The following is a 26,717-nucleotide window of genomic DNA, read 5'->3' as shown; positions in this document are numbered from 1 at the left end:
ACATAGGCACAAGTAATTTAATTTGACAGATAAAAAATTACTCACCAAGTAGTGGCAGAAAACACATATAAATGAAGGTTGTAATTAGGCAAGCTTTTGGAGCCAATAAGTCCTTCTTCAGGCAGATAGGTTGAAGGGGAAGGAAGAGAGGTGAGGAAAAGAACTAGAGAGGTCTAGGAAAAGGGGTAGACTTCAGGAAATTCACCCAGAACCACGGGTCGGGGGAGACTTCCTGAACAGCAATTCTGGGTGACTTTCCCGAAATCTACCCATTTTCCTAGACCTCTCCAATCCTTTTCCTTCACCGTTTCTGCCTGAAGAAGGAACCACTGAACCCGAAACCTTGCTAAGTCATGACCTTGTTTTATGTGTGTGTTCTGCCACCACTTGGTGAGTAGATTTTTATTTATCCAATTAAATTATTTTGACAAGAATTGATTGTTTTTGATGTTATAGACACAAGTAAGCTATATTAATTGTAACATCAACAGGTACACCTGACAATGGCATATTAGTTGAAACCTGTGCCCTTTTTCCGGCATGTAGACAATAGTTTTGTTGTTTGGTATCATGAAAGTGATAATTTAAATGGCTTTTTAGAATATCTGAATTCAGTCCACTCAAATATTCACTTCACAGTGGTGGTGAAGAGGGATGGTTGCCTTTCTTTCTGAGTTGGTTAGCAGGAAGACTGAGGATACTTTGGGACATCATTTACAGGAAGCAAACTCCTGCTTATTGGTATCTTCAGGCTGATAGTCGTCACCATCTGGCTCAAGGGATGGTTCATTGAATGCACTTTTGAAAGTTTGACAGCTGAGTTAGCCCACCTCAAAGTCACCTTTCGCGGGAATGTTTATAGTGAAAGACAGGTCAGATGCACTTTGCACTATCAATCAACCATAAATCAGGTGAGTGATGAAAGCAACGAGGTGGCACCAAAGTCTAGAGCCTGTCTTACACAGGCAGTTTTTCCAACAGAATTGGTCATGTTCTGTGGAAACATTAAGTGAAATGTGTTTTTCTACCATCGTTTAAGATTAAGGCCCTTTTAGAGTCTGTAAAGGATGATCTTAATTTTTTTAATGTGATTGGCTACCACATTCTTTTCACACATTGATGAAATGCCTCAGAAATGTGAACCGTTATATTGAGTATATGTGTTACACATATTTGTAACGGTTGAGCTTCTCAGCAATAATGTGGCAGTGTTTATGGGCGTCCTCAGTTTGTGGATAAGCAGATGGTTAGTCATCATCTCACATACAACCCTGCAAAGTAATTGCAGCACAGCTTTCACACATGACTCTATCTTTGTTTGGATAGTGAATGAAGATCACTGGACTGCAGTAGGAGATGGTGGTAGGATATATGGGACAGGTCTTGTACCTGCTCACCCACAGCAAAATCATGAGGTGCAGGACAGAGAGCAGGGAAGACATATAAATGGAATATTGCCAAGTTAAGGTGGGTGATGGAATAATATGTATACATTTGGAGATTTGATTTGGACATAATAATCTGTGTCTCTGCTCACAATTTTATTTGGTCAGACCCCATTGCAAAGGATGTTGATTGTGTTTCCATAGGCCTGTGTGATAAAGGAAGTACTGCTCTGTCAATAATCCACACTGCTGAAAGAAAGGTTGTTGGTGTCCCGGGAAGAAAAGGCACATAAAATCTGTTTCTGGAATAAATAGACAGGCCATTGTCTGTAAAGGCTTTTGGAAGGTCATAGGCATACTTTGCTAATATTGAAACTTAGTCAGTGTTATAGCTTGGTGTGTTTGATATGGACAAAGTTTTTATAGAAGCATTTGAGATTTCGAAAGCAACAACAATGAAAGTATCCCATTTAGTTGAAGGTCAAGATAAAGCAAATTTTGAAACTTGATGGTGTTGAGGCTCTAAAAAAAAGAGGTGAAACTTTTTCCTGCGAGTTCATATCACAGAAGTGACATCAGTAAAACTGAAGGTGTTAAGTTGACAGGTAGCGCATAAATACCAGTATGTTGGCTTCGACTTTTTAAGGTGCTGTGTGAGTGCCCTTGGCAATACTGTGGATTTATTTGTAGATTTAATCCTCAGTTGAGTAATGATTCAGAATCATAATGTGGTTGGTCGAAATGATCAAGGAGTAGGTCGTAGGCTTTGGTGTCAGGAGAGTGCTGAGATGATTACTATCACACAATAGCACACAAGACACGTTGACAATATATATTCTTCCACAGCTACTTGGATAGTACTCGTATTACTGCATGACTAGTTTAATTTTCAAATTCATGTTACTGTGTGTATCACTTTCTGAAAATTTATATACAGGTACTGGACAAAAATATGGAAACACCAAAAACACAACACATTATCATGCCTAATACAGTGCAGGAAAACAGTCAGCACTCAAAACAGCTCCCAGTCATCTAGGTCCAGTTTTATTTTCAAGGGAATCTTATACTATAGTGGTGAGTTCGGGTAACAGTGGCAGAGGTAGATAGCGGTCACTTACCTTTCTCACCAAAGTAGACTACAGAGGGGCTCAATAATACTGAGATCTGGTGTCTGAGGGTGGCCAGGGGAGATGTGACAGTTCATCCTCATGTACCCAAGATTAGTCCTGGACGATGCAAGCTGTGTGAACAGCTGCATCACTTATGAGCAGTTTTGGAATTCCAGCTCACTTTTTAAATTCCTGCTTATGGAGCTTCCTTCATGTTGTTTTGGTGCTGATGGGTTTTGTGAGTGTGACATTCAGTTCTGCAGTGACTTTTGCAGTTTTCGTCCTCTTATTTTTCATCAGTCTTCTATAATGACCATCCGTCATGATTACTCAACATGCGTACATCCACATTTTGACTTAGTGGATGATGTTTTTCTGCTTTTCCTGTTTGCAGTAAAAATCTTTGATACAATGTCCCTTGAAGTATCACTCACTTTGGCTGCATTGATTACAGTACCACCCGCCATACAAGACCCAACAATTTGCCCATTTTCAAATTCAGTTAGCTTCAACATAATGTACGCTCCTGGAAATGGAAAAAAGAACACATTGACACCGGTGTGTCAGACCCACCATACTTGCTCCGGACACTGCGAGAGGGCTGTACAAGCAATGATCACACGCACGGCACAGCGGACACACCAGGAACCGCGGTGTTGGCCGTCGAATGGCGCTAGCTGCGCAGCATTTGTGCACCGCCGCCGTCAGTGTCAGCCAGTTTGCCGTGGCATACGGAGCTCCATCGCAGTCTTTAACACTGGTAGCATGCCGCGACAGCGTGGACGTGAACCGTATGTGCAGTTGACGGACTTTGAGCGAGGGCGTATAGTGGGCATGCGGGAGGCCGGGTGGACGTACCGCCGAATTGCTCAACACGTGGGGCGTGAGGTCTCCACAGTACATCGATGGTAGGATCCTACGCAGTGCCGTAGGGGACCGCACCGCCACTTCCCAGCAAATTAGGGACACTGTCGCTCCTGGGGTATCGGCGAGGACCATTCGCAACCGTCTCCATGAAGCTGGGCTACGGTCCCGCACACCGTTAGGCCATCTTCCGCTCACGCCCCAACATCGTGCAGCCCGCCTCCAGTGGTGTCGCGACAGGCGTGAATGGAGGGACGAATGGAGACGTGTCGTCTTCAGCGATGAGAGTCGCTTCTGCCTTGGTGCCAATGATGGTCGTATGCGTGTTTGGCGCCGTGCAGGTGAGCGCCACAATCAGGACTGCATACGACCGAGGCACACAGGGCCAACACCCGGCATCATGGTGTGGGGAGCGATCTCCTACACTGGCCGTACACCACTGGTGACCGTCGAGGGGACACTGAATAGTGCACGGTACATCCAAACCGTCATCGAACCCATCGTTCTACCATTCCTAGACCGGCAAGGGAACTTGCTGTTCCAACAGGACAATGCACGTCCGCATGTATCCCGTGCCACCCAACGTGCTCTAGAAGGTGTAAGTCAACTACCCTGGCCAGCAAGATCTCCGGATCTGTCCCCCATTGAGCATGTTTGGGACTGGATGAAGCGTCGTCTCACGCGGTCTGCACGTCCAGCACGAATGCTGGTCCAACTGAGGCACCAGGTGGAAATGGCATGGCAAGCCGTTCCACAGGACTACATCCAGCATCTCTACGATCGTCTCCATGGGAGAATAGCAGCCTGCATTGCTGCGAAAGGTGGATATACACTGTACTAGTGCCGACATTGTGCAGGCTCTGTTGCCTGTGTCTATGTGCCTGTGGTTCTGTCAGTGTGATCATGTGATGTATCTGACCCCCGGAATGTGTCAATAAAGTTTCCCCTTCCTGGGACAATGAATTCACGGTGTTCTTATTTCAATTTCCAGGAGTGTATTCACAACTACACAGAACACTATTCTGACCATGACTGACACTTGCAGCTTATTGAGGACTGTTTACATGTGGTGATCACGGTCAAATACAACAGCGTAACCCGCAGGATTGGCTAGCATCTACAGTTTTCTTCAAGCATGCATTTCTTGTGTTGTTTCCATATTTTGCCCAACTCCTGTAGAACCATTGTTATAAATTGATTCCAGCTTCAAATATCCAGAAGCACTTCCCTTATCATCTGGAAGACTAAGTTGCAGTTAAGTGGCAGTCCTTCCTCATTTCTTTTTTTTTTTTTTATTGTTTCTGTCCTAGAATTTCAATTACCACAATAAAAAAGAAGTTGAAAAATGCATATCTTCCACATGTCTCTTCAAAGAGCTTGGATTTTTTGCACATTTGCAACACAATTGTGTTTTTGACAGTAATTTTTAAAAAATCGGATTCAGTTTATTTGTAGTTTACGAAGACATAAGCCAAGATGGAACAATAATTCTACATATATAGTAATTGTTTCGAACTAGGTCACAGCCTGTACAAAATTATTGAATTTATTAATTGTTCCTTTATTTGCCTGTAATAATTGAACAAAAATCTGTATCTCTTACATAATCAGTTGACTTTGGTTGCTATGGGAATAGTGATTTTCGAGTGATCCTACAATCATGCAAATAAAAAGGTATTAACTTTGGTATATGTTTCCATTATCATAGAACACTGGTATGAGTTTTCATTACCATGTTGTGGGCAACAGTATCAGCTATTACAAGAGGGTAATTTCAGTATATACATATAATGGAATTATTCATCTTATGTCTGTATTGAGTCTGAATCTTCAACTTCAGATTAAAGGTTACTAGTCCATACACTTATGAGCAGATTTACATATAGACGTTGCCATTTTTGTGTTGGTTTACAAGCAGGATAAAGTATTCTCACGCAGAGGTCTTATACAAGCTCTCGTCAGACACAAAGCAGGAAACTGAGTATCACCTCATAATCAAATGAAAATTAAAAATGTGTCATCTACAAGCACATAATAATTAAAATCCCAAAGGCAGTTGGTTCTGACAGGTGTGAATATTACAAGCCAGAATTAAAGATTCCTGTTGGATGCATAGCACATAGCTGTATGTATGTAAACAATCTTAGATTCTTACGGCTCTTAGACACTGTGGCAGTTGTTTTGTGATAATCATTGTCATGCAGATATTAAGCAAGTAATATGAGATAAACACAAGTCAGTATAACTCTGAAAGCAGCAATTTGTTTCAAAGTAGTGGTTTTCCTTTTAATGTTACTTTGTTATATTGAGCTCCAGTAAGCTAAATTGAGCTTTAATAAGCAAAGAAAGGTTATAGAACTTCACTAATAATTATTAATGCAGTTTCTAGAAGATTAGCAGACAATTGCCTCTATTAATGTTTATCTTGACTGAAAGGTTCTTCTTGATGGTATGATCTACAGAACATGTTATGTGAATAGGTGTATGGGTGAACAAATGAAATGGAGTTAATGGGATTGAGGTTGAGAGCTATTAGAATATAAAAAGTCCATCCATATTATTTTTACACTATTAAAGTCAATTATGCTTAAAGATTTAAAAATTACATGATTATTATTTTATTTTTATTGTAGGCAGACACTGTTCTTGAAATGGTGACACACTATTTGGGAGAAGCTGAAGCTGCCAAAAGGAATGTTCTCACAGCAAGTGATGTCACACAAGATGATCGTGGCCTCCGTGAACTTATTCAGGTGAGTCCACTTGGAAATACTAATAATTGGTGGGAGTGTAACATAGAAGAACATATTTATATCAAAGACAACTGTTACTTGATGTATTCTAAGATTTGAGTGGTGCCTCAGTCCAGGTCCTCAGATAATTATTACACTCCATCTGTCTTTGCACTTTTTACTGTCATCTCTCCTTGCATGATTTCCTTAAACTGTTATTCTCTAATTTTTCACACTTAGCTTTGCAACTTTAAATTATGACTTCATTTCTTGTTGTCTTTTTTGTACAATATGCAAGAAACTAAATAGCCAGCTGTGGATCAGAGAGGCAAATCATTCACATATATGTACGATGATTGTATAAAAAGTAGTGAAAAGACTGTTGTGACATGAAGATGTGCATCAGATGGCATGTGTGCTGTGCTGTGCTGTGCTGTCCTGTCCTGTCCTGTGTGAAGCTGATAGCATAAGATCAGTTGAAGGAGAGCAGTGAGTGGCGACAGCTGTACTTGAGCCTGTTGCAGTGTGTATTGTGTGAAAGTGCAGCAGGCTAGTTCAGATGCCCTAACCACTGACAGCTGTTGTGTAAGAGCACAAGGGCGCATGAACACCTTAACTTTTGATGCAGATTTATTGGTTATTTTTCTTTGTATATTTTAAATGTCATGTACATGCTGCAATCTGAAAGATTTGGCACTTCAATCTACCGTGCTACTGCTCCTCTAGACTCCATGAAACTTGCCATCAGGGTTACAAGTACACCTTCAGTTGTGCACGTTTTAAGGAGCTTTTGCACATGTGCAACTTGCATGATGTAATTACCTTACATGCCAAATACACACGGGTTTGGTAAACAATGTGCACGGTTCACGATGTGCACAGCTAGTCCTTGCCACTCAACTAGAAGTTTAAGTCAGTGCCACCAGGTGCAGCACACTGCAATCCCCATTCGATCGCCATAAATCCTCCTTGATGATAGCACACTCCTCGGATATGCTAATTCACTTACTATATAGTAAAATTAGATTGGATGTCAGTATATGTTTAAATTGTACTGACAGTAAACATATTTTGTGGGTTTCTGAGTGAGTTATGGTATATTAAGTTACGAACTTCATCATACAGTAATCTAAGAATCCTAAGGGTCCAAAGCACATCACTGTTGATTGTGGGATTGTAGTAGTTATTCATGCTTCTGAAATCTGTTGATTTGTGCTGTAGACCCACATTGTATTTATGAAAATTCATGAAAAGCTGTATCACTGGTTTCTCTGATATTCTCTTAAATGTGGGGTCAACAATGGTGTGATTTAGGCCCTTAAGGGTTTCAGTGCCTCATTTCTATTCTAGTCAAGTGACCATGTTGGTAACATTACAACTTAAGTTTAATTGTTTCCACAAATGGCAGTTTGTGTTTGGATTTGGTTGTTTACCGTGTGAGAATCGGCTTTTGTGTGCTGCTTGCAGCTTCGCTCCTTCACAGCTATCCTGTTGGTGTCGCAGCCCATCAAATGCTGAATTCTACCTGTGGTGTTATTTACAGTTGGCTGCTCGATGTCTGACCGAGGCAGAAATCCACATGTACCTCTCTGAGCAGGGTGTCACTGGAGTCCATCAAGTAACGAAGAAAGTAAATGCATCCTTAGTGCACTCTTTTTATCACTTTTGACAGAGTGGTGCTACTATCAAAGATCAAAGCAGGCTATGAAGTTATCACAGTATGACCATTCATTCCAAACGTGATGCTCTGCTACCAGAGCCCCGGTTACAGCCACATCCGAGAGTCCTGCCGACTACCTCCCGGTCAAGTGTGTAACCGGTGGTAGGGATGCTCACGAGGGCGATTGCCTGCCTCCGTCTCCCCCCTGCATCAACTGCAATGGTGACCATGCCACCTTTTCCCAAGATTGTCCCATGTATCTCAATTATCGGGCTGTGTGGTCAGAAACACTGCAATCTACCATCTCAAACCTACAGTACTGTTCTTGCTACGTTTCGCACCATGAAAGACGTGGCCAAGCAGACATGCAACCTCAAATTTAGCACCATGGTTGTGAAATCGCCCAGCCTCTTGGTAGCATTCCCATCTCCTCCTCCAGCTGTGCAACAAGCCACCAAACTTCCGCCTCACTGCATGAAGTCATCCTCTACATAACCGGCAGGCCAAAAGGACAGAAGGAATACTCCTGTGAAGTCTTACTATATCCCTCAAGCCAACAAACATCTGAGTCTTCCTTTGCCAACTGTAAAGGCTCCACGAAGTCAAAAGGAAACAGTCTTCTCCTTTGCTGACTCTGAGATCTTCTTCGACGGTGTCACCACGTGATACTCTAACCCGGCCGACCTCCATGTCGCCAATGCACACCACCGACTGTTTTTCTGCCCTGAACTCCGCAGACCAACGGAAGGAGAATGCCTATGCCTCTGTAGACCTCATGGAGAAGGATCCTCCATCCCCTGTGGCCTGTGGCAGTGAGTCTTCGAAGGCTGGTATTCGGCATCTGCCATGGTGACACCCTTTCATTTTTTCCCTCATGATGACTGCCCTCTAATTGAACATTCACGGCCTTTGATCCAACAAAGAAGACTTACAGCTGCTCTTTGAATCATGGTGTCCCCTTGAACTCTGCCTCCAGGAATAAAGGAAACAAAATTGCGTCCTCACAACCGCTCTGAGCTCTCACATTTCTTCCCAGTCTGCTTTGACCTTTCACCCCCCCCCCCCCCCCTCCTCTGAGGACAGCATTCCATCTGATGGGGGAGTCATGGTGCTCATCCGGAATGATGTTCATACTCAACCTATCTCCCTGACTACCCGGCTCCAAGCTGTTGCAGTCCATATTTTCCTTTCTCGCTTTTTCTTTTTCCTTTGTACCATTTACATCCCTCCATCATTCATGTCTCACACATACTCGAGCGACCATTTCCGTATGCTATCCATTTTCTGACTCCTGCAGCACCTCCATGCACACCCAGATGTCAGCTTAATAAGGCTAACTGGAGGCTTTAATCCTCTCTGGCGACCTTTGACAAACAACATTTCCCCATTTGTGATGACCAGGCCGAGTACATTACAAATGTTAGCCTTAGAGTTGCAGACTGTTCCATTCCTCACACTACCTCTTTACCTCGCTTTGTCCCACTCCCTTGGTGGACTTGAGGTGTGCCGCGAAGCAGTTCAAGTGCAGAGACATGCTCTCTGCATTTTTAACCGTCATCCTAAGATGGCAAACAGCATTCATTATAAACAGTTGCGTGCACGGTGTTGTCGTGTTCTTCGGGATAGCAAAAAAGCTAGCTCGATTTCATTTACTAGTTCTTTTAACAGTTCCATTGCCTCTTCCGCCATGTGGGCCAACCTCCGACGTCTCTCTGGGATCGAGATCCATTCCAAAATTTCTGACCTGAAAAAAGCAAATGATGTCATAGTGGGCCCTATTGCTATCTCCAGCACCTTGTGCCTTCATTTTGTGGTGATTTTGAGCTCCTCCCACTATCACCCTGGCTTCCTCCATTGGAAATGAGCAGAGGAGGCTCGGACGTACCCTCCTTTTCTCAGAATGGTGAGTGCTACAATGCTGCCTTTACTTTGAGGGAGCTAGATCATGCTCTCACTTCATCCCGATCCTCTACCCCATGACCAGTCTTCAGCACTTTTCTCTTGCAGGCAAGCACTTTCTCCTTTGTCCGTACAACTGCATCTGGCAGGGGGCATGTTTTCCATACGCAGGTGTGAAGCCACTGTCATACCTATACATAAGCTTGATAAGGGCAAACATCTTCCTTCTAGCTACTGCCCCATTTCTCTCACCAGCTGTGTTTGCAAGGTGATGGAACAATTGATTCATGTCCGGCTGGTATGGTGGCTTGAGTCTCGCAATTTACTAAACACTGCAGAGTGTGGATTTAGAGCATGCCATTCTGCAATTGACCATCTCGTCACTTTACCCACCCATGTCTTGAATGGTCTTCTCTGAAAATCCCTGACTGTGGCTGTGTTTTTTGATTTGGAGAAAGCCTACGACACCTGCTGGAGAACTGGTATACTCTGTACTCTCTATACGTCAGGCTTCATGGCCGCAAGCCCCCTCTCCTTCAGGAATTTTTTAAAAGACTGAGTTTTCAAGGTATGTGTGGGTTCTGCCTTGTCAGACGCCTTTATCCAGGAAAATGGTGTGCCTCAAGGCTCTGTCCTGAGTGTTGTCCACTTTGTTATTGCCTTTAATCCTATACTGACCTGTCTACCACTGGGCATCACGGCTCACTTGTCGTTGATGATTTTGCCATCTGTTGCAGTTCTCCATGGACTTGACTCATTGAGCGGAGTCTTCAGCGATGTCTCGATCGTCTTTACTCATGGAACATCAATAGTGGCTTTCATTTTTCCACTGAAAAAACCATTTGTATGAATTTCTGGCAGTGAAATTGGTTTCTACCACCTTATTTACATCTTGGGCATGTTGCTCTTCTGTTCATTGAAACCACAAAATTCATGGGGCTCATGCTCGATATGAAACTTTCTTGATCTTACCTGGCAGCCCTCTGTATGCAGTCCCTCAGTGTCCTACGTGTCCTCAGTGGTTCTTCCTGGGGAGCAGATCAAACCAACGTCCTTCATTTGCACCGTTCCCTTGTCCATTCGAAACTAAACTATGGATGTTTCATGTATGCATCTCTACGTCCGTCCCTTTTACGCCGTTTCAATGCTTTCCACCATCGTGTCATCCGTTTGGCCACTGGCACCTTCTGCATTAGCCCAGTTAAGAGTCTGTGTGCAGAAGCAGTACCTGAGCCTGTTGGTTCTTACATTCTCTCTTATGATCTCTTTGTTTCTGTCTGTAAGCAGGTGGTGTCACTTTGGCTTCACCAATGGTCCTCCCTTTGTGGGAAAAAGCTCCTCTCCTGGAGGCTTGTACGACCTCCTCTCATCCCTCACCATGAAGAGATCATTGTAGCTAGATTGCATATCAGGCACTGTCTTCTTAGCCATCGCCATTTGTTAAGTGGTGCTCCCCACCACTTTGTGCTCATTCCCCTCAACCTTTGATGGTCCGCCATTTCCTGACGGAATGCCCTTTTTTTAACCTCACATGTTATCATTTCTGTTTGCCGTCTAAGTTATCAGTCATTTTAGTGAATGATGCCAGGGCTGTTGATGACGTTTTACTTTTTATCCGTCATAGCAATATGGCAAAGGACATTTAATTTTTAGTTCAGGAATTCTGTTTCTCTAAGGCATATTTTATAGACTTTTCTCCATGTCCCTGTTTTAAACTGTCATCTCTTGCTTCAATTGGGATTAACATGTAGTCATTTTTAACTCCCGTTTGTCTTCCTGATCTACAAATCTGCATGGGCACTCTAAATCAAAACAAAATGTGAGGTTGGAGACGGGCATAGTTAAGACTTTTACGAAAAGCTTTCGACCACAACCTTTATCAGTAAAGGAGACACACACCATTTACCCATACTCACAAGTAAGCGCACCTCATGCCTTCACAACCGCTATCAAATGGGGTGCAGGCTGCAATTTGGAGGGGGTGTGATGGTGTATGTGTGAGGAGAGAGATGAACACTGTCTGGTGGAGTGTGCAGGGACTAGAATGCCAACAGGCTCAGCATGAGGAGGTGGAGGAAAAAAAGGAGCAAAAAAAGGAGAGGTGCAGGGAAAGACAAGTGGATGCATTAGCAGAGAGTTGCAAATAATCATTGGGAGATGAGAATGCATAGGAGATGATAGGGCAGAGGGGATGGAAACTGTTGGGTTGAAGGTGTGAGGATAGTACGTTACCGTAGATTGAGGCCGGGATAATAATAGCGGGTAATGAAGCAGCCACTGTAATCAAGTGTGTCGTGTTCAGCTGCATGCTGTGCCACAGGTTGGTCTACTTTGCTCTTGGCCACAGTTTGGCAGTGGCTGTTCATTGTGGTGGATAGCTGATTGGTAGTCATACCAATATAAAAAACTGTGTAATAATTGCACCAGAGCTGGTGAATGACATGGCTGCTTTCACAGGTGGCCCAGTCGTGATGGGGTGTGATAAACCTGTGCCAGGACTGGAATAGAAAGTGGATGGATTGTGTAGTTTTGCACCTGGGTCTTCTATGGGGATATGATCCATGTGACAAGGAATTGAGACTGGAGTGGCATAGGGATGGACTAGGATGTTGTGGCAGTTGGATGGGTGACGGAACACCACTTTAGGAGAGGTGGGAAGTATCTCGGGTAGGATGTCACTCATTTCAGGGCATGATGATAGGTAATAAAGCCTTGGTGTAGGATGTGTTTCAGCTGTTCCAGACTGGGATTTTACTGGGTGATGAAGGGGACCACTCCTTAGTGGCTGGTTTTTGGGGCTGGTGGAAGGATTAGGGATGTTAGGGGAAATGGCACGGGATATCTGTTTGCGGACTGTGTCTGGGGTAAAGTGCCTACCTGTGAAGGCCTTGGTGAGACCCTCAGCATACTGAGCAAGAGAATTTATGTCACTGCAAATATGTTGTCCCCGGCTGACCAGTCTGTGTGGGAGGAATTTTTTGCTGTGAAAGGGATGACAGCTGTCAAAATGCAGGTACTGTTGTTGGTTGGTGGATTTAATGTGGACGGAGGTGAAGATGGAGCCATCAGAGAGGAGATCAATAACTATGGAGGTGCATGCTGGGTTCAGGAGGACCATGTGAAGCGGATCGGAGAGAAGGTGTCAAGGTTGTGAAGCACTGAAGGTAGGGTGTCTTGACCTGAGTCCAGTCCATGAAGATATCATCAGTGAACCTGAACCAGACTAGGGATTTTGTGTTTTTGGTGGCCAGGAAGGTCTCCTTTGGCTGACCCATAAAAATGTTGGCATAGGAGGGTGCCGTGCAGGTGCCCATGGCTGTGCCGCGTATCTGTTTGTGTACCTTCCCTACAAATGAGAAGTAGTTTTGGGCTAGGATAAAGTTAGTAAGATGTATGAGGAATGAGGTAGTGGTTTTGGAGTCTGAAGGACATTGGGAAAGGTAGTGTCCAATGGCAGTAAGACCTTGCACTTGAGGGATGTTGGTGTATAGGGATGTGACATCAACTGTGATGAGTAGGGATCCAGGAGGTAAAAGGGTTGGTGTGATTGGTATCTTTGATGGGGGAGGCTAGATTACAGGCAATTGGTTGGAGCCTTTGGTCAATGAGGGACGAAATTCTTTCAGTGGGAGGCGCAATAACCAGCCACAATTGTGCTTCCAGGATTGTTGGGCTTGTGGATTTTGGGGAGCATGTAGTAGATGGGCGTGCATAGTGTCATAGGGGAGATGTTCTGGGAAGGGCGTAAGGCTGTAAGCATGGATTGGAGTTTCTGTTGAACTCCTGGAATGGGATCACTTTGGCAGAGTTTATAGGTGGTGGAGTCAAATAATTGGCAGAGGCCTTCTGCCAGGTAGTATTGCAATTCATAACAGGGGTGGAACGTTTTTCTGCAGGTAGGATGACTAGGTGAAGATTTGTTGTGAGGTTAAGTATGGCTGTTCTTTCTTCTAGCAAAAGGTTGGTGTTCTGATGAAGGGACCTGCGGAAGGATGGAGAGGCTAAATTGGAGGTAAGGAATTCCTGGAAGATGACCAGTGGATGGTTAGGTGGGAGGAGGGAGGATCATGTTGGAATGCTGGTATGAATTGGAGGATGCAGGGTTCAATGCTGGAATTAGGGTGGATTTGGTTGAAGGGATTGTTGGCAAAGAAGTGCTTCAGTTGCAGGGATCAGGAGGAGGAGAGTAGGTCTTTGACAAGTCCAGTGTGGTTAAATTTGAGTGTAGGTCTAAAGGTAAGCCCTTTGGATAGGACTGAAATGTCTGTTCAGCTGGGGAACTTGGTGGAAAGGTTAACAACAGTGTTACGGGAATGCTTTGGCTCTGGATTTGGTGGAGAGTTGGTTGGGAGTTTTAGGGGATGTGGCAAGTTGAAAAGGTCAGCTAGGCAGGGTTTAGCTGCTGAGTTGTGGATGAGGAGGAACACTGGTGATTCTAATCACTATTACGTAGTGAACTTTTGTACATATGATTATCTGCTTTCAAGTCCAGATTAAATATGATGAAAGGACTAAAGGTAACAAAATGTTTAGTTAAAACCAACCAAAAAGGAATTATAGAGAAGAAATTTAATTTATTTCCTTCAGTTAACCATCGATTCTTCTATTTTTCTGTTCTATTGTTGGTTTCTTAACGACTCCTTATGCTAATGTCATTCAAGCTAAGCGTTATTTCCAACGTGCGAATGATGTGAAAAGAAGGGGTGGGTGGGTGGGTGGCTGGATGAATGTGGGCTGCCTATGGGTTGTAATATTTCAATATAATTTAATTTAATTTCTTTTTTATATGTTATGACTAAGTTATTGATGTTATTATTTCACTATAGATGGTAGGTATAAATAAAATAAATATTTTATTGTGCGGGTGGATGTATTCATTTATATCAAAATATTTACTAACTGTCATTTGTAAGGTAATGACTGCAGTACTGTTTTAAATAAATTGGCTCATTAATTTCATTCTGTACACCACCACCAGGAACTGTGATATAGCGTGAATAAAATAATTTTTTGACTGAAGGATTGCAATGGCAATGGTGGTGAGTGTTGCCAGCATGCACCCAACCACATTTGACAATGCTCTGTAGGTACCTAAAAACACAGTGACCACTTGGTACTCGAGAAAGAACTGTTATTGGCTGGTGGGTGGCCCCTACCACTCAACTGAAACATCAGTCATGAAGCTATTAAACTACAGTAGGCACTGTAAGCAAACTATTGTTGCAGGCAGGGTGCTTCCGCGCTGCTATAAACTTGACAGGAAGACTGCTGACAATGTATGGACAGGGAGCAGGCCGTGCTGGTCACCCCAGTAAACACACCGTACATTCAATACAGGTAATCCACAAGTACCACTCAATCTCTGTCCTTGAAATTCAGTTGTTTGTAGCACTTGCAGGAAGAGTCAGCTATTCACAGTTCAAATGATTTCGCAGCTGAAGAGCAAAGCAAGAAGAATCCAACTAAATATTTTAGTTGTATCATCTCATAATCCTTGTAAATATCTTTTTTTAAAAGACAGGGTCACAGGTATGCATAATTTTCACTGATTCACAAGTATCAAGTTTTTGGAGTGCTATTTACAAAATTTTACAATTGATAGGCAGCCAAATAAACAAAACTAGCTGCTTCAAAGGATACTGTTAGTACTAGAAAAAGTTCTATCCCTGAATAATTGCTTTAATACTCATCTGTAGACAGGTCAGGAAGAAATCCACATGAAAATAGAATTGAAGAGTCAAAATTGTCATTGTGTGGGATGTTGTGAGGAAGAGCCGTCTGTAACTGGAAAATTAGTGGAGCTGTCGAATGGATGAATGCAGAAAAAATGATTGTGTGCCATTGTTGGCCAGTAAGTCTCATTTGGAGAAGTTCAGCTGCTGGGTTGTAAGCCTTATTTCAGTTGACACCACATTGGGCGACTTGTATGTTCGTGGTAATGGTGGAAGGATGATGAGGACAAAACACAACACCCAGTCCACAGCAGAGAAAATCTCCAACCTGGCTGGGAATCGAATCCAGGCCCGATGCATGGTAGGCAAACACATTACCACTTAGCTAAGCAGGAAGACGATATTCAAAAACACAAAACTGACTGTGCCACCCATCATTGAGCCCTTTTCTTTTCCCATTTGTTACATGAAGTCTTATGGAAATAGGCCTGTAACTGCACAGAAACAAAGAGAAAAATTAGCCAGAAATAGTTTAGAGGGAAGGTGAGATATGCTGATGAAGTAGATGGGGAAGAAAACTTTGAAATGAAAAGTTTAATGTGATAGGTCAAACTAATGTTTTTATGAAGGCTATTGCCAAGAACAGGTACTAAATTAATGTTAAATGAAAATCAAAATACAGGTCAGGTAATTGCAAAAGAAAAAAAGTGTTAATGTTACATGCACAGAAAGTAAATACTTCAAGACACTAAGTTTTCAGGAATATATGAGTTGTAACCCATTAACTGCTAAACATACTATAGTGGAAATGTGTCACCAGAAAATTGCTAAATTTGAATTAGCAATGAAAATTTGAATCAAATTTAGCAATGAAAATTTGAATCAAAAAATTTCATAATGTGTATCAAAAAACTTTGCAGTGTACAATAACTTTTTAAGTTCCTATATGTGCAACACCCATGCACTTCCTGTGGCTAAGTTCTTTGACCATAACCTATATGTTTCTGTATGAGCAATGTCTTTACACCTGCTACATCTAAGTTCTTTGACCATAGCCCACATGTTTGTATGTAAACACAGTGTATTTCACGAGTGCATGTCGTAATAGGGAAATATACAGCTAAACTTTATAAAACTGAAATATGGACACGAAAATGATAATAAGTATGCAACTAAGTGGAGAAACTATCACCACAGCTTAACTATGATAATGATTCTTCATCTTTATATAAGTACAGATATATTTTCGACAAATGATGACTTGCAACTTACAATTGTCCCACTTGTATCTGTTTAGCCACCAGCAAATAATTTTTTTGTATTTATACAGTGATCTCCAGCAGTGTAAACATGTACATGAATGTATAAACACCTGAGGATGGGTGCAAGCTCGAAACTGGTTGTGTGACACATAAATAACCTTTTATGTCATGGAGTTCAACAGCATCCACTATGGATAAAATTCACTTCTAGAGAACTTCTGCTGTTTTCTAAAGGAGTCTGAGTTCTTTTTTAAAGTCTGCTAGGATTGCTGGTTGGGCCCTGTTGCAGTGCTGAGTTTTCCCCCATCAGCAAGTGTGTTGAAGAGAGCACTTTGTTTCCATTTTGGGAGATTGGCCTCAAGTTGAGGGTGCTCCAGTATTCTTGAGCACAGTCTGTAGCCCTTCCTCGTCGATACTAGAGTTGCAAATAACATTTGGAGACATCTTTTGGTTGAAACGACAGTTCTCTCCCAACATCGTCCCCCATTAAGTTGCACAAGGAGCTATAAACTTTAAGTTATGTCTTGTCCCATGAGGTATTCTTGGCTCTTATGAACAGACATGCCCGACCACAGCTCAGTTGTCTCTTTGTTTGCTCTGTGAAATGTTTGAGCATTGTTACTGTAGAAGGTGTGTGGAATGTCAATTTTGCCAGCAAATCTTTGTAGCGCCAACAAAAATTGATCCATTGTTGCATTGTGCACTAGCTGTAGGTGAATGTACCTAGTCATAGCAGAGTTGAACAGTACAATATTGAATTTAGTTGTGATACTTCCTGCCTTGTCATAAAATGGCCTTGCAAAATCAATGCCAGTGACTTGGAAGGGTCTGTGTGGTGTTACCTAATTGGCTGCTAGTGGAGCTTCTATTTCTTGATAGCAACATCACGGGTTTTACATGGGTGACAGAAATGAATAATGAGTTTAGTATTCAGGAGTAGGAACAAAGCTCTGAAAGCCCAAGTCTAAGCCCAAGATGATGTAGACATTTGTGAGTGTGTAGGATTAAAAGCCTTTTGAATTGATGGTTTTCATCCAGGAATAAGTTGATGTCATTCTTGAATGGTTAATTTGACATAATGGAGATGACCACCTAAATGCAACAGGTTATCATCTAACAAAAGATTGAGATTCATTATTATTGACCAATTGGGCAGTGGCATGCTTTCCTTCAGAGCCTTGATTATATGAAGAAAGTGTTGCTCTTGTGCAGACTTGATCCAGTAACGTCGAGCTGCTGCCATTTCTTTTGCCATAAATTCTCCGTCCAGATTCACTTTGTCATAAAGTTTCCTTTTCAATCATACAACATGGGCAGTGGCTTACAGCATTTTCAAGCAGGAACTAAATCTTTCCGTATCTATCGATGGTTGAGTGTCTCCTTGAGGAGGATCTGTGGATCAGAGTGCGAGTTTGTCGTTTCTAACAAGGAAGCAGATGCAATGTACTTGTGACATCCTTTTGACCAGCTATGGGGCTGTTCTGAAAGCCAAGGTGATCCATGCCACCAAATGTCTATTGTATGTGAAGTTTGAGGCATGTTTCCTCCTGTCAGATGGTCCATGTGGACATTGTCATGGTGAGGTGTACTTGTGAACTTCTAAGAGCCTGTTGAATTTGAAGTTTTTCAAGAGTTGGGACTACCTCTTAACCAAGCTAGTGTCATCATGGAGATAGTCCAGAGAGTTGCTCCACTTATGTCTATGTTGGTAGCAGCAGTAATGTAAAAGTCTCATTGCATTAATGCTGCCAGCAGTTCTAGTCAAGACAGCAGAATCCTCTTCATGGATGCTAGCCTGCTTTTGCTACACATCAACTGGATGTGAAGGGGTTGACACACTGGACTTGTATTCAGGAGGATTTGTATTCAGGAGGATGACAGTTCAAACACGTGTTCAGCTATCCAGATTTAAGTTTTCCACGATTTCCCTAAATCGCTCCAGAAAAATGCCGGGATGGTTCCTTTGAAAGATCACTCCCAATTTCCTTTTCCAGCCTTGATACAATCTGAACTTGCGTTCCATCTCTAATGACCTCAATGTTGACTGGACATTAAATCCAATCTTCCTTTCTTCTGTTAACTGGACATGAGACTAACTATTTACAGTGCATCTGGCGTTCAAGAGTGCACCATATGCTCATTTGGAAGGGTCACAGAAAATGTGGGTGCAAATACTTCCCTCTTCAGAGGCTGTGATCCATCTTGGTTTGGAAGAGGTGATATCCAAGTGCACCACCAAGTGGCAAGATACTGAGGCAAAAGCTCATCCCATATTTGTCCAAGAAGTCATGTACCTTGACACAAAATTTTTCCTACTGTGGATACTGGACTTAGTATTTCCAGAGGGTCAAAAAAACTGGTGAATTCTTGTTATATTCTTTTATTGCCTACAGTCTGTGACATTTATCAATGACTTCATGCTAGTTCTACTGTAGTCCACTGAACTCTCAACACACATGATGTTCTTGTGATCCCTCATCCTTCTGATTTCCATATTTTGAGCAATTGCTGAGAGTCTGTTGGCTCCTGACATAGTCAGTTCGTAGTAAAGCATTATCATCCCATTTTCATCTAAAGCACCTGCCGCTACATTTTCCATGCAAGTGGTATGGTCTAATAAGGTATTAGTTGTGGAAATCTGCAATTGGTACATGCAGCTGAAAGTAGGAATGGACTATACCCAAAGGGAAGTCATTTGTATTGGTAAGTAATTCTTCTTCACGTGTCATTTGCTTCATTTGCTGTGCGATTATCGTCTCTCTAACAGAGAAACCTCCTCAAGCCTCTGTTGTCTGGATGGAGATCTAACTGCAAAAAAGGCTTAGGTAATATCTGTGATAGTGACTAAGTTGCTTCATTTGAAAATGCATGAGTACTGCAGTTACTTTGGGAAGAACATTTGGCCATGTTTCCATGACATCATTAAGTGTAGGAGAGACCATTCACGTGAAGATGTGTTGAATGTAGTTCATCACTTGATGCTTCCATGTGTCTTTCTCATCACTATTTGATGGGGCAAATAAAAGGTGTCATCTGAATTTTGGGAGGAAGCCAGTTTGATGTGTCCATTCTGGATGTAACTTGACATTTGTCCCTCATAGGCAGCATTTCAGGACATTGTTCTGCTCAAGATGCCTCTGATAAATGAGGAAGCATTTTTCAGCATTATAGATGTTATCTGGTAGAACAGCTGCTGATTGGTGAGGAATATGAACTACTCGTTCAGGATGCCTTCAACAAATGACGCTCATGTGAGGGACATCAGCAAAATTGTGCATGCCAGTCGAAGGCTAACTGACTGAGAGATTGCAGAATAATGTAACATTTTAGTTGGATCATGTCATGAAATCATGACACAGCATCTTGGAATATGTCATGTTGCTGCCAAATCCATACCAGGGTTTATGAGTCAAGACCAGAAAGACCTTTGCCTTGCAATCTGGGAAGAGCTTTTGGATCACGCAAATGAGAACAAGAAGTTGGTTATGAAGTGAAAACCAAGGTTCAGTCTGCACAATGGATCGGCGAAGGTTCTCCAAGACCAAAAAAAGCTCGTCAGGTCAGGTCAAATGTCAAAACCATGCTGATAGTTTTCTTTGATTTTGAAGGAGTAGCTCATGATGAATTTGTGCCAAAGGGACAAACTGTTAATCAATGGTACTATCAGGATGTGTTGCGATGCCTGTTAAAAAATGTGAGACACATTCTTCCCTGTTGGTGCGTGACTGTTGCACAAATTGAACAAAAAACGAAATCACTGTGCTGCCTTGTCCTCTGTACTCTCCAGACCTGGCACCCGTGGACTTTTTTTTTCCCCCCAAAGTTGAAAACCCTGTTGAAAGGACGAAGATGTGCAACAATAGATGAAATAAAAGAAAATTCACAGACAGCACTTCACATGATCCAGCAACAGGTGTACAAAGACTGCTTCTGGAAGTGGAAACAGCATTTGGAGTGGTGTATCGATTGTGGATCAGAGTGGTTTGAAGGGGACCATGCACAATAACTAAAAGGTAAGCATAGAAAATTTTTGTGGAAAAAGTTCCGGAATTTTTGAACAGACCTCGTAAATAAGATCGCAGCATTCAGTGTGTTGGATCCATTGACAGATCACGCTAAAATTGAAAAGGGGCATTCCTCTAAAATTTAATTAATGAGTCGATTTTCTATACAAGTGTGCAGCAGATATGCTGTAAAACATAGATGGAAATTGTTGCCAGAAAAGGTGGTACTCTTGTGAAAAGTTACTAGATAAGTTTCAAAAACTACTAATGTGGGAGGGTGTGTGTGAAGGAAAGGGGGTACAGAGAGGGAAAGGGACGGGGAGGGGAGAAGAGAGGGGGGGGGGGGAGAGGGGGATTTCTAGATTGAGGGATTTGAAAATTCTGTGAAAATTATTCTGCTAAAGGGAAAATGTATTTGTAAACCTTCAGGCACACTTGCAACATATTGTCGTGAAACTGCTCCACAGAACGTGGAAATAATGGACCAACCAGATGCCGTCATGCATTTTAAGTAGGAATTATAATGAAAATATGAGAAAAACAGGGTTTATATAGGAGCATACAGACAGCTATTTTTCTATTGTGCTATTGAAAAATCGGAATAACGATAATGATTGATATATTTTGTAGTCTCGGGAATATATATTTATCCAAATCTGAGTATTTCATTTTTATTTTTTCGCTACAGTCTTTTATTCTCTCACAAATGTACCAGGCATCAGCACAATTAAGTGAAGTTCACATTTGTAACAAACACTATGTACATAGTCATAATTCTACTGTGAACGTAACAGAAGCCTTTTGGAGAGATCAGATAAAGGCGACTAGTTGTAGATCACAAGTCATAGCAAACTTCAAAACTAAATAAATCTAGTCATTTATAAGAAGCTGCAATAGTGAGACCCAAATGATAATAGTAACCACTTTTAGTGCCACTGCAGTAATACTGTAAATTGAGTGTGTCTGTTCATTAAATAATTTATGAAAAATTTGTACACAAATGTTTTCCTATTATAAACTAAAGAATACCCAACTTTTTTGTTTTAACTGTAGTAGACATTAAAAATTGGTATTAACATTTCCTGAAATCATTGATGAAAGCTGAAGGTACCAATTTTTAGTATTAACATTTACATACACAGCCATAAAAAGTACCTGAAATTATTTATTTATTTGTACAGGTTTGTGTTGACCACAAAAAATTTTACAATTTGCTTTTATCGATTTTGGTTCCTGCCATCATCAGATCTGATAAAAAAAAAACAGTGATGATGTAAGCAACTAAATTTAATTCGCTGAAGCAAAATCTATAACAGACCTGGTGATACATAAGAAAAATAGAAAATGATTATACATTTAACAGACATGTATACCAGCCATACTTACCGGTACCCTAAAATATTCTGATGTATGTATCAATGTCAAAATCTATACATGTAGGTACGTAGCAAGTGCTGGTGATAACCTGGATGCATCTGATATTTATACCAATAACTGAGACTAGCAGAGAGCATTATAACGAGGGTAAATGAGTAACCTGTATTGTAAATTTAATGGTTATGATGCAGTATGTGTAGTCATTAATTAAAATTACTTCACAGGGCAAAATGAGTGTCTGATAATAAAACATGAACTGGCATATAATATCTGGAATCAGATCCACACTTAAAATCCACATAAAAGGTGTAAAGAGTAATAATGGAAGCTCTTAGCTTGGCAAAATAAATAACACACAGTTATGTAAAAGCCATAATAAAAAGTTAAAAATAGCATCATGTCTATAAATCAAAACCTCCTAACATGACAGAACAATTAAATCATAACTGTAAGTGTAAGATAATTAACAAAACAGTGATTAATTAAAAACTCAATAGCTGATAGCACATCCAGAGTGGGATCTCAGTGACGCAACCTTGTGGTTTTCTGTATGAAGTTCTTGTTTTCCTGTGGTTGAGCTTGTGGAAGAAGGCACTGTCTCCTCGCTGCTGGTGGTTAAAGCATGCGACCGTACACTAAGCTGCTGTGGTGTTCGATGCTGCTCAAACTAGTAGGTTTCTGAATACATCAAAATAAGCATTCAGTTGAAACTCATCCTGTTCATTCAGTAGTAATTCTGGCTGCTGCTATCTGTGTACATAAATTTCTTTCTTTGAGTAAGTTCAGTAATTGTCCATTTGGTACCTTATACAACATTTCCAACTAGCCTCTATGTTTCCTGATGCATGTTTTTCTTTGTCCAAATGTATATCGAAAGTGCTCTTATTTTGGCTATATGTACGCTCTTTAAAATGAGTTGTGAAATTCCTTCCCATCTGATCAATATAAAACTTGTCACAGTCTTGGGAGTTGATTTTATAGACACCAGATTCTGAATATTTGTTGCTGCTGTTGCCAACATTGTGGCAGAGCCCAGAATCAATTGAACCTTTCATTTGAAATCCAATTTTTACTTTTGCTTTTCTGAGATCTTGTGCAATTCTGTCAGAAAATGCACTGTCGTATGACAGAGAAACAAACTTCTTGCCCTCTGGATCTGTTGTCTCCTTCTTATAATGTATTTTTTTTACTTTAGTTTATTATAAAGGTTCATTACATATCCATTTGGCATGGCTACTTGTCTAATAAGATTTAATTTGTCCACTTTGTCAGTAGTGTACCGTTGCAAGTTTGTTCCGAGCGAACGTTTGTTTTAGGATTGCTAGTTGCATGTAACTTCGGGGACTGACATCTGCTCACCTAACCAGGAGACACATGCGCATCTGTCACTACCTGCCGTGGGAAAGGTATCCAATGTCTCTTACTGGACACGTACATTCACGACCTATAAGAACCTAAATAAATGATATTAAATATTATTCAATCATTTTCAAAATCGGTACACTACCTATTGACATTCAGGAGAAGATTGTATCCCAATTTCAGCTTTATAACTGTCATAGTTTCAGAGATAGAAAAAAAAAAACGCTAAAAAAATCAAAAACCGACACTGGAAATTATAAGCAAATTCTCAATGTGCAGAGTTAATTAATTGAGATTTTCATATTAAAACTTTAATTACTTTTTGTTTTTGTAATATAAAAATCAAACAAAATTATTATTGGTGTCTAATATTGTTATGGGAGTATATGTGAGTGAATGAGAGTGTGTATGTGGGACATTCATGAAATTTTAATGTTGCATTATATACCGTCTTAAGTAACCTGCAAGAGTTACGCAAGCCTGTCGTGGGAAAATGTTCCTAGGGATTTTATCCACTTTGCTGATAATGTATGTCTAGGTGTGATTGCTATTGTAACAGAGTAGCCAGAAAGTCAGCTGGAGTAAGATCTGTATCTAAAGTATATTTTCAGAATTATTATCTTTTAGTTTTCATTTATTAAACATTACTTTAATATTAGTATATCAGAATGACATAGATGCGTCCATATGTAAGAATTGGTGCAGCCCAGTTTTGGCACAAGTATGATCATGAGCGAGCATTCTGATTGGCAGCGAGTATGGTTAGCCAATCAGAATTGAGACGGTTCCCATTCACTACCTGATAGTTACACTGGGAGGGAGGCCACAAGAAGGGAGTCTCTCGCTAGCTTTGAATGTGGACGGTCATGTTACTAGTGCGAGTCAAAATAATGTGTAAAATGAAGGAATATTGAGCTCCTTGCATTTGATATGTGTCACGACTAACACTGATGTAGCTACAGACAGTTTTGTGAATTAAATGAAACAACAAGTTCACTGTTACCAGTCACCGTTTTATTTATTTCCACGACGCGTTTCGAAGGTTTAAACCTCCATCATCGGGTGGATTTACATTAGTAAGTATTACATTTGTGTGTGTGTTGTGTTACGATTTTTTGGAGGAACTTGTGGCACTGCCTTCAGTGATCACAGATTCCTTTTGCTATCGTAACACATCACATGTATACTGCCACATTTGTAAACAAAGCGTTTTGTGAAGTTGGGAAGTTTTAGATCTGTATTGTTGGAATGATACCCGCATGTGAAAATTTGGCCTTTGTAGTATCCGCGTGGCATGTTTCAGTATTCAACCACTGAGCATTTTTGGTGAGCAATTTCTTCTTTGAAATCCACTAGAAGAACCAAATGTAATAACTCATGTTTGTGGTGGAATTAATGACTGTGGAAAAGTTGTTTAACTCAGGTCAGATTTGGACAGATTTCTGTCTGCTGTGCGTGCGAAATGAGTGTATGAATTGTGAACTTGACGAAAATAACCAATAGTTTAAATGTGGACTGAATAGTACCGTTTCTTTGGTTATACGAACAAGTAAACGTTTTTGTGTGGAAATTTCGGACATTATTTTCTAGAATCCAATTCATTATCTTACCGGCTGATAAATTTTGTTATTGACAGTTTTTGTACATAACTTTATTTCATTACTAGAGTTGCGCGGCCTCAGTAATTGTAGATATTAGATGGTGTTTTTTATTGACACTGCTTTTACATCATCTTGTAAGTATCTACATAGCCAAATGATAGGACATCGACCAGACACCGTTCTGGGGTAGGTGAATTTTTAAATTGCAGCCTACATATAAAAAAGAGAACCCTGCACCGCTGCAGTAGGTAGGTGTAATGGTAGTTTTAGCACCATGTTGATCATGGCTATGAAGTATGACCAGTTATGTTTCTTAGGGTGACTGGATTTCACCTTTATAGTCGTGTCAGTAGCCATCGTCTTCGTAAATATGATAATCTCTTTTAGTTAACATAAGTTCCATAACTTACACTTCCATCCTCTTCCAGTTCCAGTGTGAACTTAATTTTTTTAATGCATTCCACTCATTCTTTCTGCTAAATCACATATTTCATTTTTATCACCTGCCCATTATTACTCTTTACACATTTTATGCAGATTTTAAGCATAGATCTAATTCCACATATTGTATGTCAGATCATGTTTAACTGTCAGACACTCATTTTGCCGTGTGAAGTAATTTTAATTAATGATTACACATACTGCATTTTAACTATTAAACTTACGTGACTGGTTGTTCTTGTTCAAATGACTCTGAGCACTATGGGACTTAACAACTGAGGTCATCAGTCCCCTAGAACTTAGAACTACTTAAACCTAAGTAACCTAAAGACATCACACACATCTATGCCCAAGGCAGGATTTGAACCTGCGACCGTGGCGGTCGCGTGGTTCCAGACTGAAGCGTCTAGAACCACTTGGCCACATTGATCAGCTGGTTGTTCTTGTACTGTCGCAATAGTGCCCTTTGCTGGCCTCAGTTATTTGTATAAATACCAGATGCATCCAGGCCATCACCAACACTTACTACATACGTACAGCTATAGATTTTGACATTGATACATACATCAGAATATTTTAAGGTATGTATGGCTGGTATACATGCCTGTTAAATTTATAAATATTTTTTATTTTTCTTGTGTATCACCAGGCCTGTTATAGATTTTGCTTCAGCTAATTGAACTTAGTTGGTTACACCACTATTTTTGGTTTATTTGTAACAGATCTGAAGATGGCAGTAGCCGAAACCAGTAATAGCGAATTCTGAACTTTGTGTGATCAACCTAGCCCTTTACAAATAAAGTGCCACAATATGATTGATGACTTATTTACAGACATTAAATCTTCAGCTGATACTTATTTATTTATAACATTCATAAGCATTTTTTTCTTTTCAGCTATGGTTCACTCGAATTGCCCTGCTAGTGAAACTTCGGTCATTTTCATTGGCAGAAGTTGAAGCTGAACCATTCGGAGCGTTAGATCGACCAGATATGTATTTTCAGTTCTACCCTGAGCTATACGGTGGCCGTATTGGATCTCTGGCTCCTTTTTCTTTTCGGTTGCTTCTGGCTGAATTACCACAATTTCTTGGAAAGCCCCAGGAAGCACTGAGTCGTCTCCATATTCTGCTAGCAACTGTACGCAAGGTATGTGTGTGTGTGTGTGTGTGTGTGTGTGTGTGTGTGTGTGTGTGTGTGTGTGTGTGTCAATTTTTAACAAAGGCCTTACTGTCCAAAAGCTTAATTTGTGACAGTCTTTTTGTTGTGCCTATATGCAACTCATCATCTCCTCTACATGGTGAGTAGCAACTTTTCTTTTCATAATATTGTTACATTCCATCTTGG

General features: G+C 41.0%; 1 protein-coding gene across 2 annotated transcripts in view; it reads left to right on the top strand.

Annotated features, from left to right (window-relative positions):
* Positions 1-26,717, top strand: part of LOC126195405 (trafficking protein particle complex subunit 12) — a 122,275-nt gene that overhangs the window by 21,824 nt on the left and 73,734 nt on the right. For both annotated transcript variants that reach the window (XM_049933997.1, XM_049933998.1), the window contains exons 3-5: positions 5,995-6,114; positions 14,879-14,989; positions 26,268-26,519. In XM_049933997.1, coding sequence (XP_049789954.1) covers positions 5,995-6,114; positions 14,879-14,989; positions 26,268-26,519 — 483 coding nt within the window. The remainder of the gene's footprint in view (positions 1-5,994; positions 6,115-14,878; positions 14,990-26,267; positions 26,520-26,717) is intronic.

Source organism: Schistocerca nitens, chromosome 7, assembly GCF_023898315.1.
Source record: "Schistocerca nitens isolate TAMUIC-IGC-003100 chromosome 7, iqSchNite1.1, whole genome shotgun sequence".
Lineage (NCBI taxonomy): Eukaryota > Metazoa > Arthropoda > Insecta > Orthoptera > Acrididae > Schistocerca > Schistocerca nitens.
The sequence above is the reverse complement of the archived record's forward strand: the minus strand, read 5'-3'. Positions and strand labels throughout refer to the sequence as shown.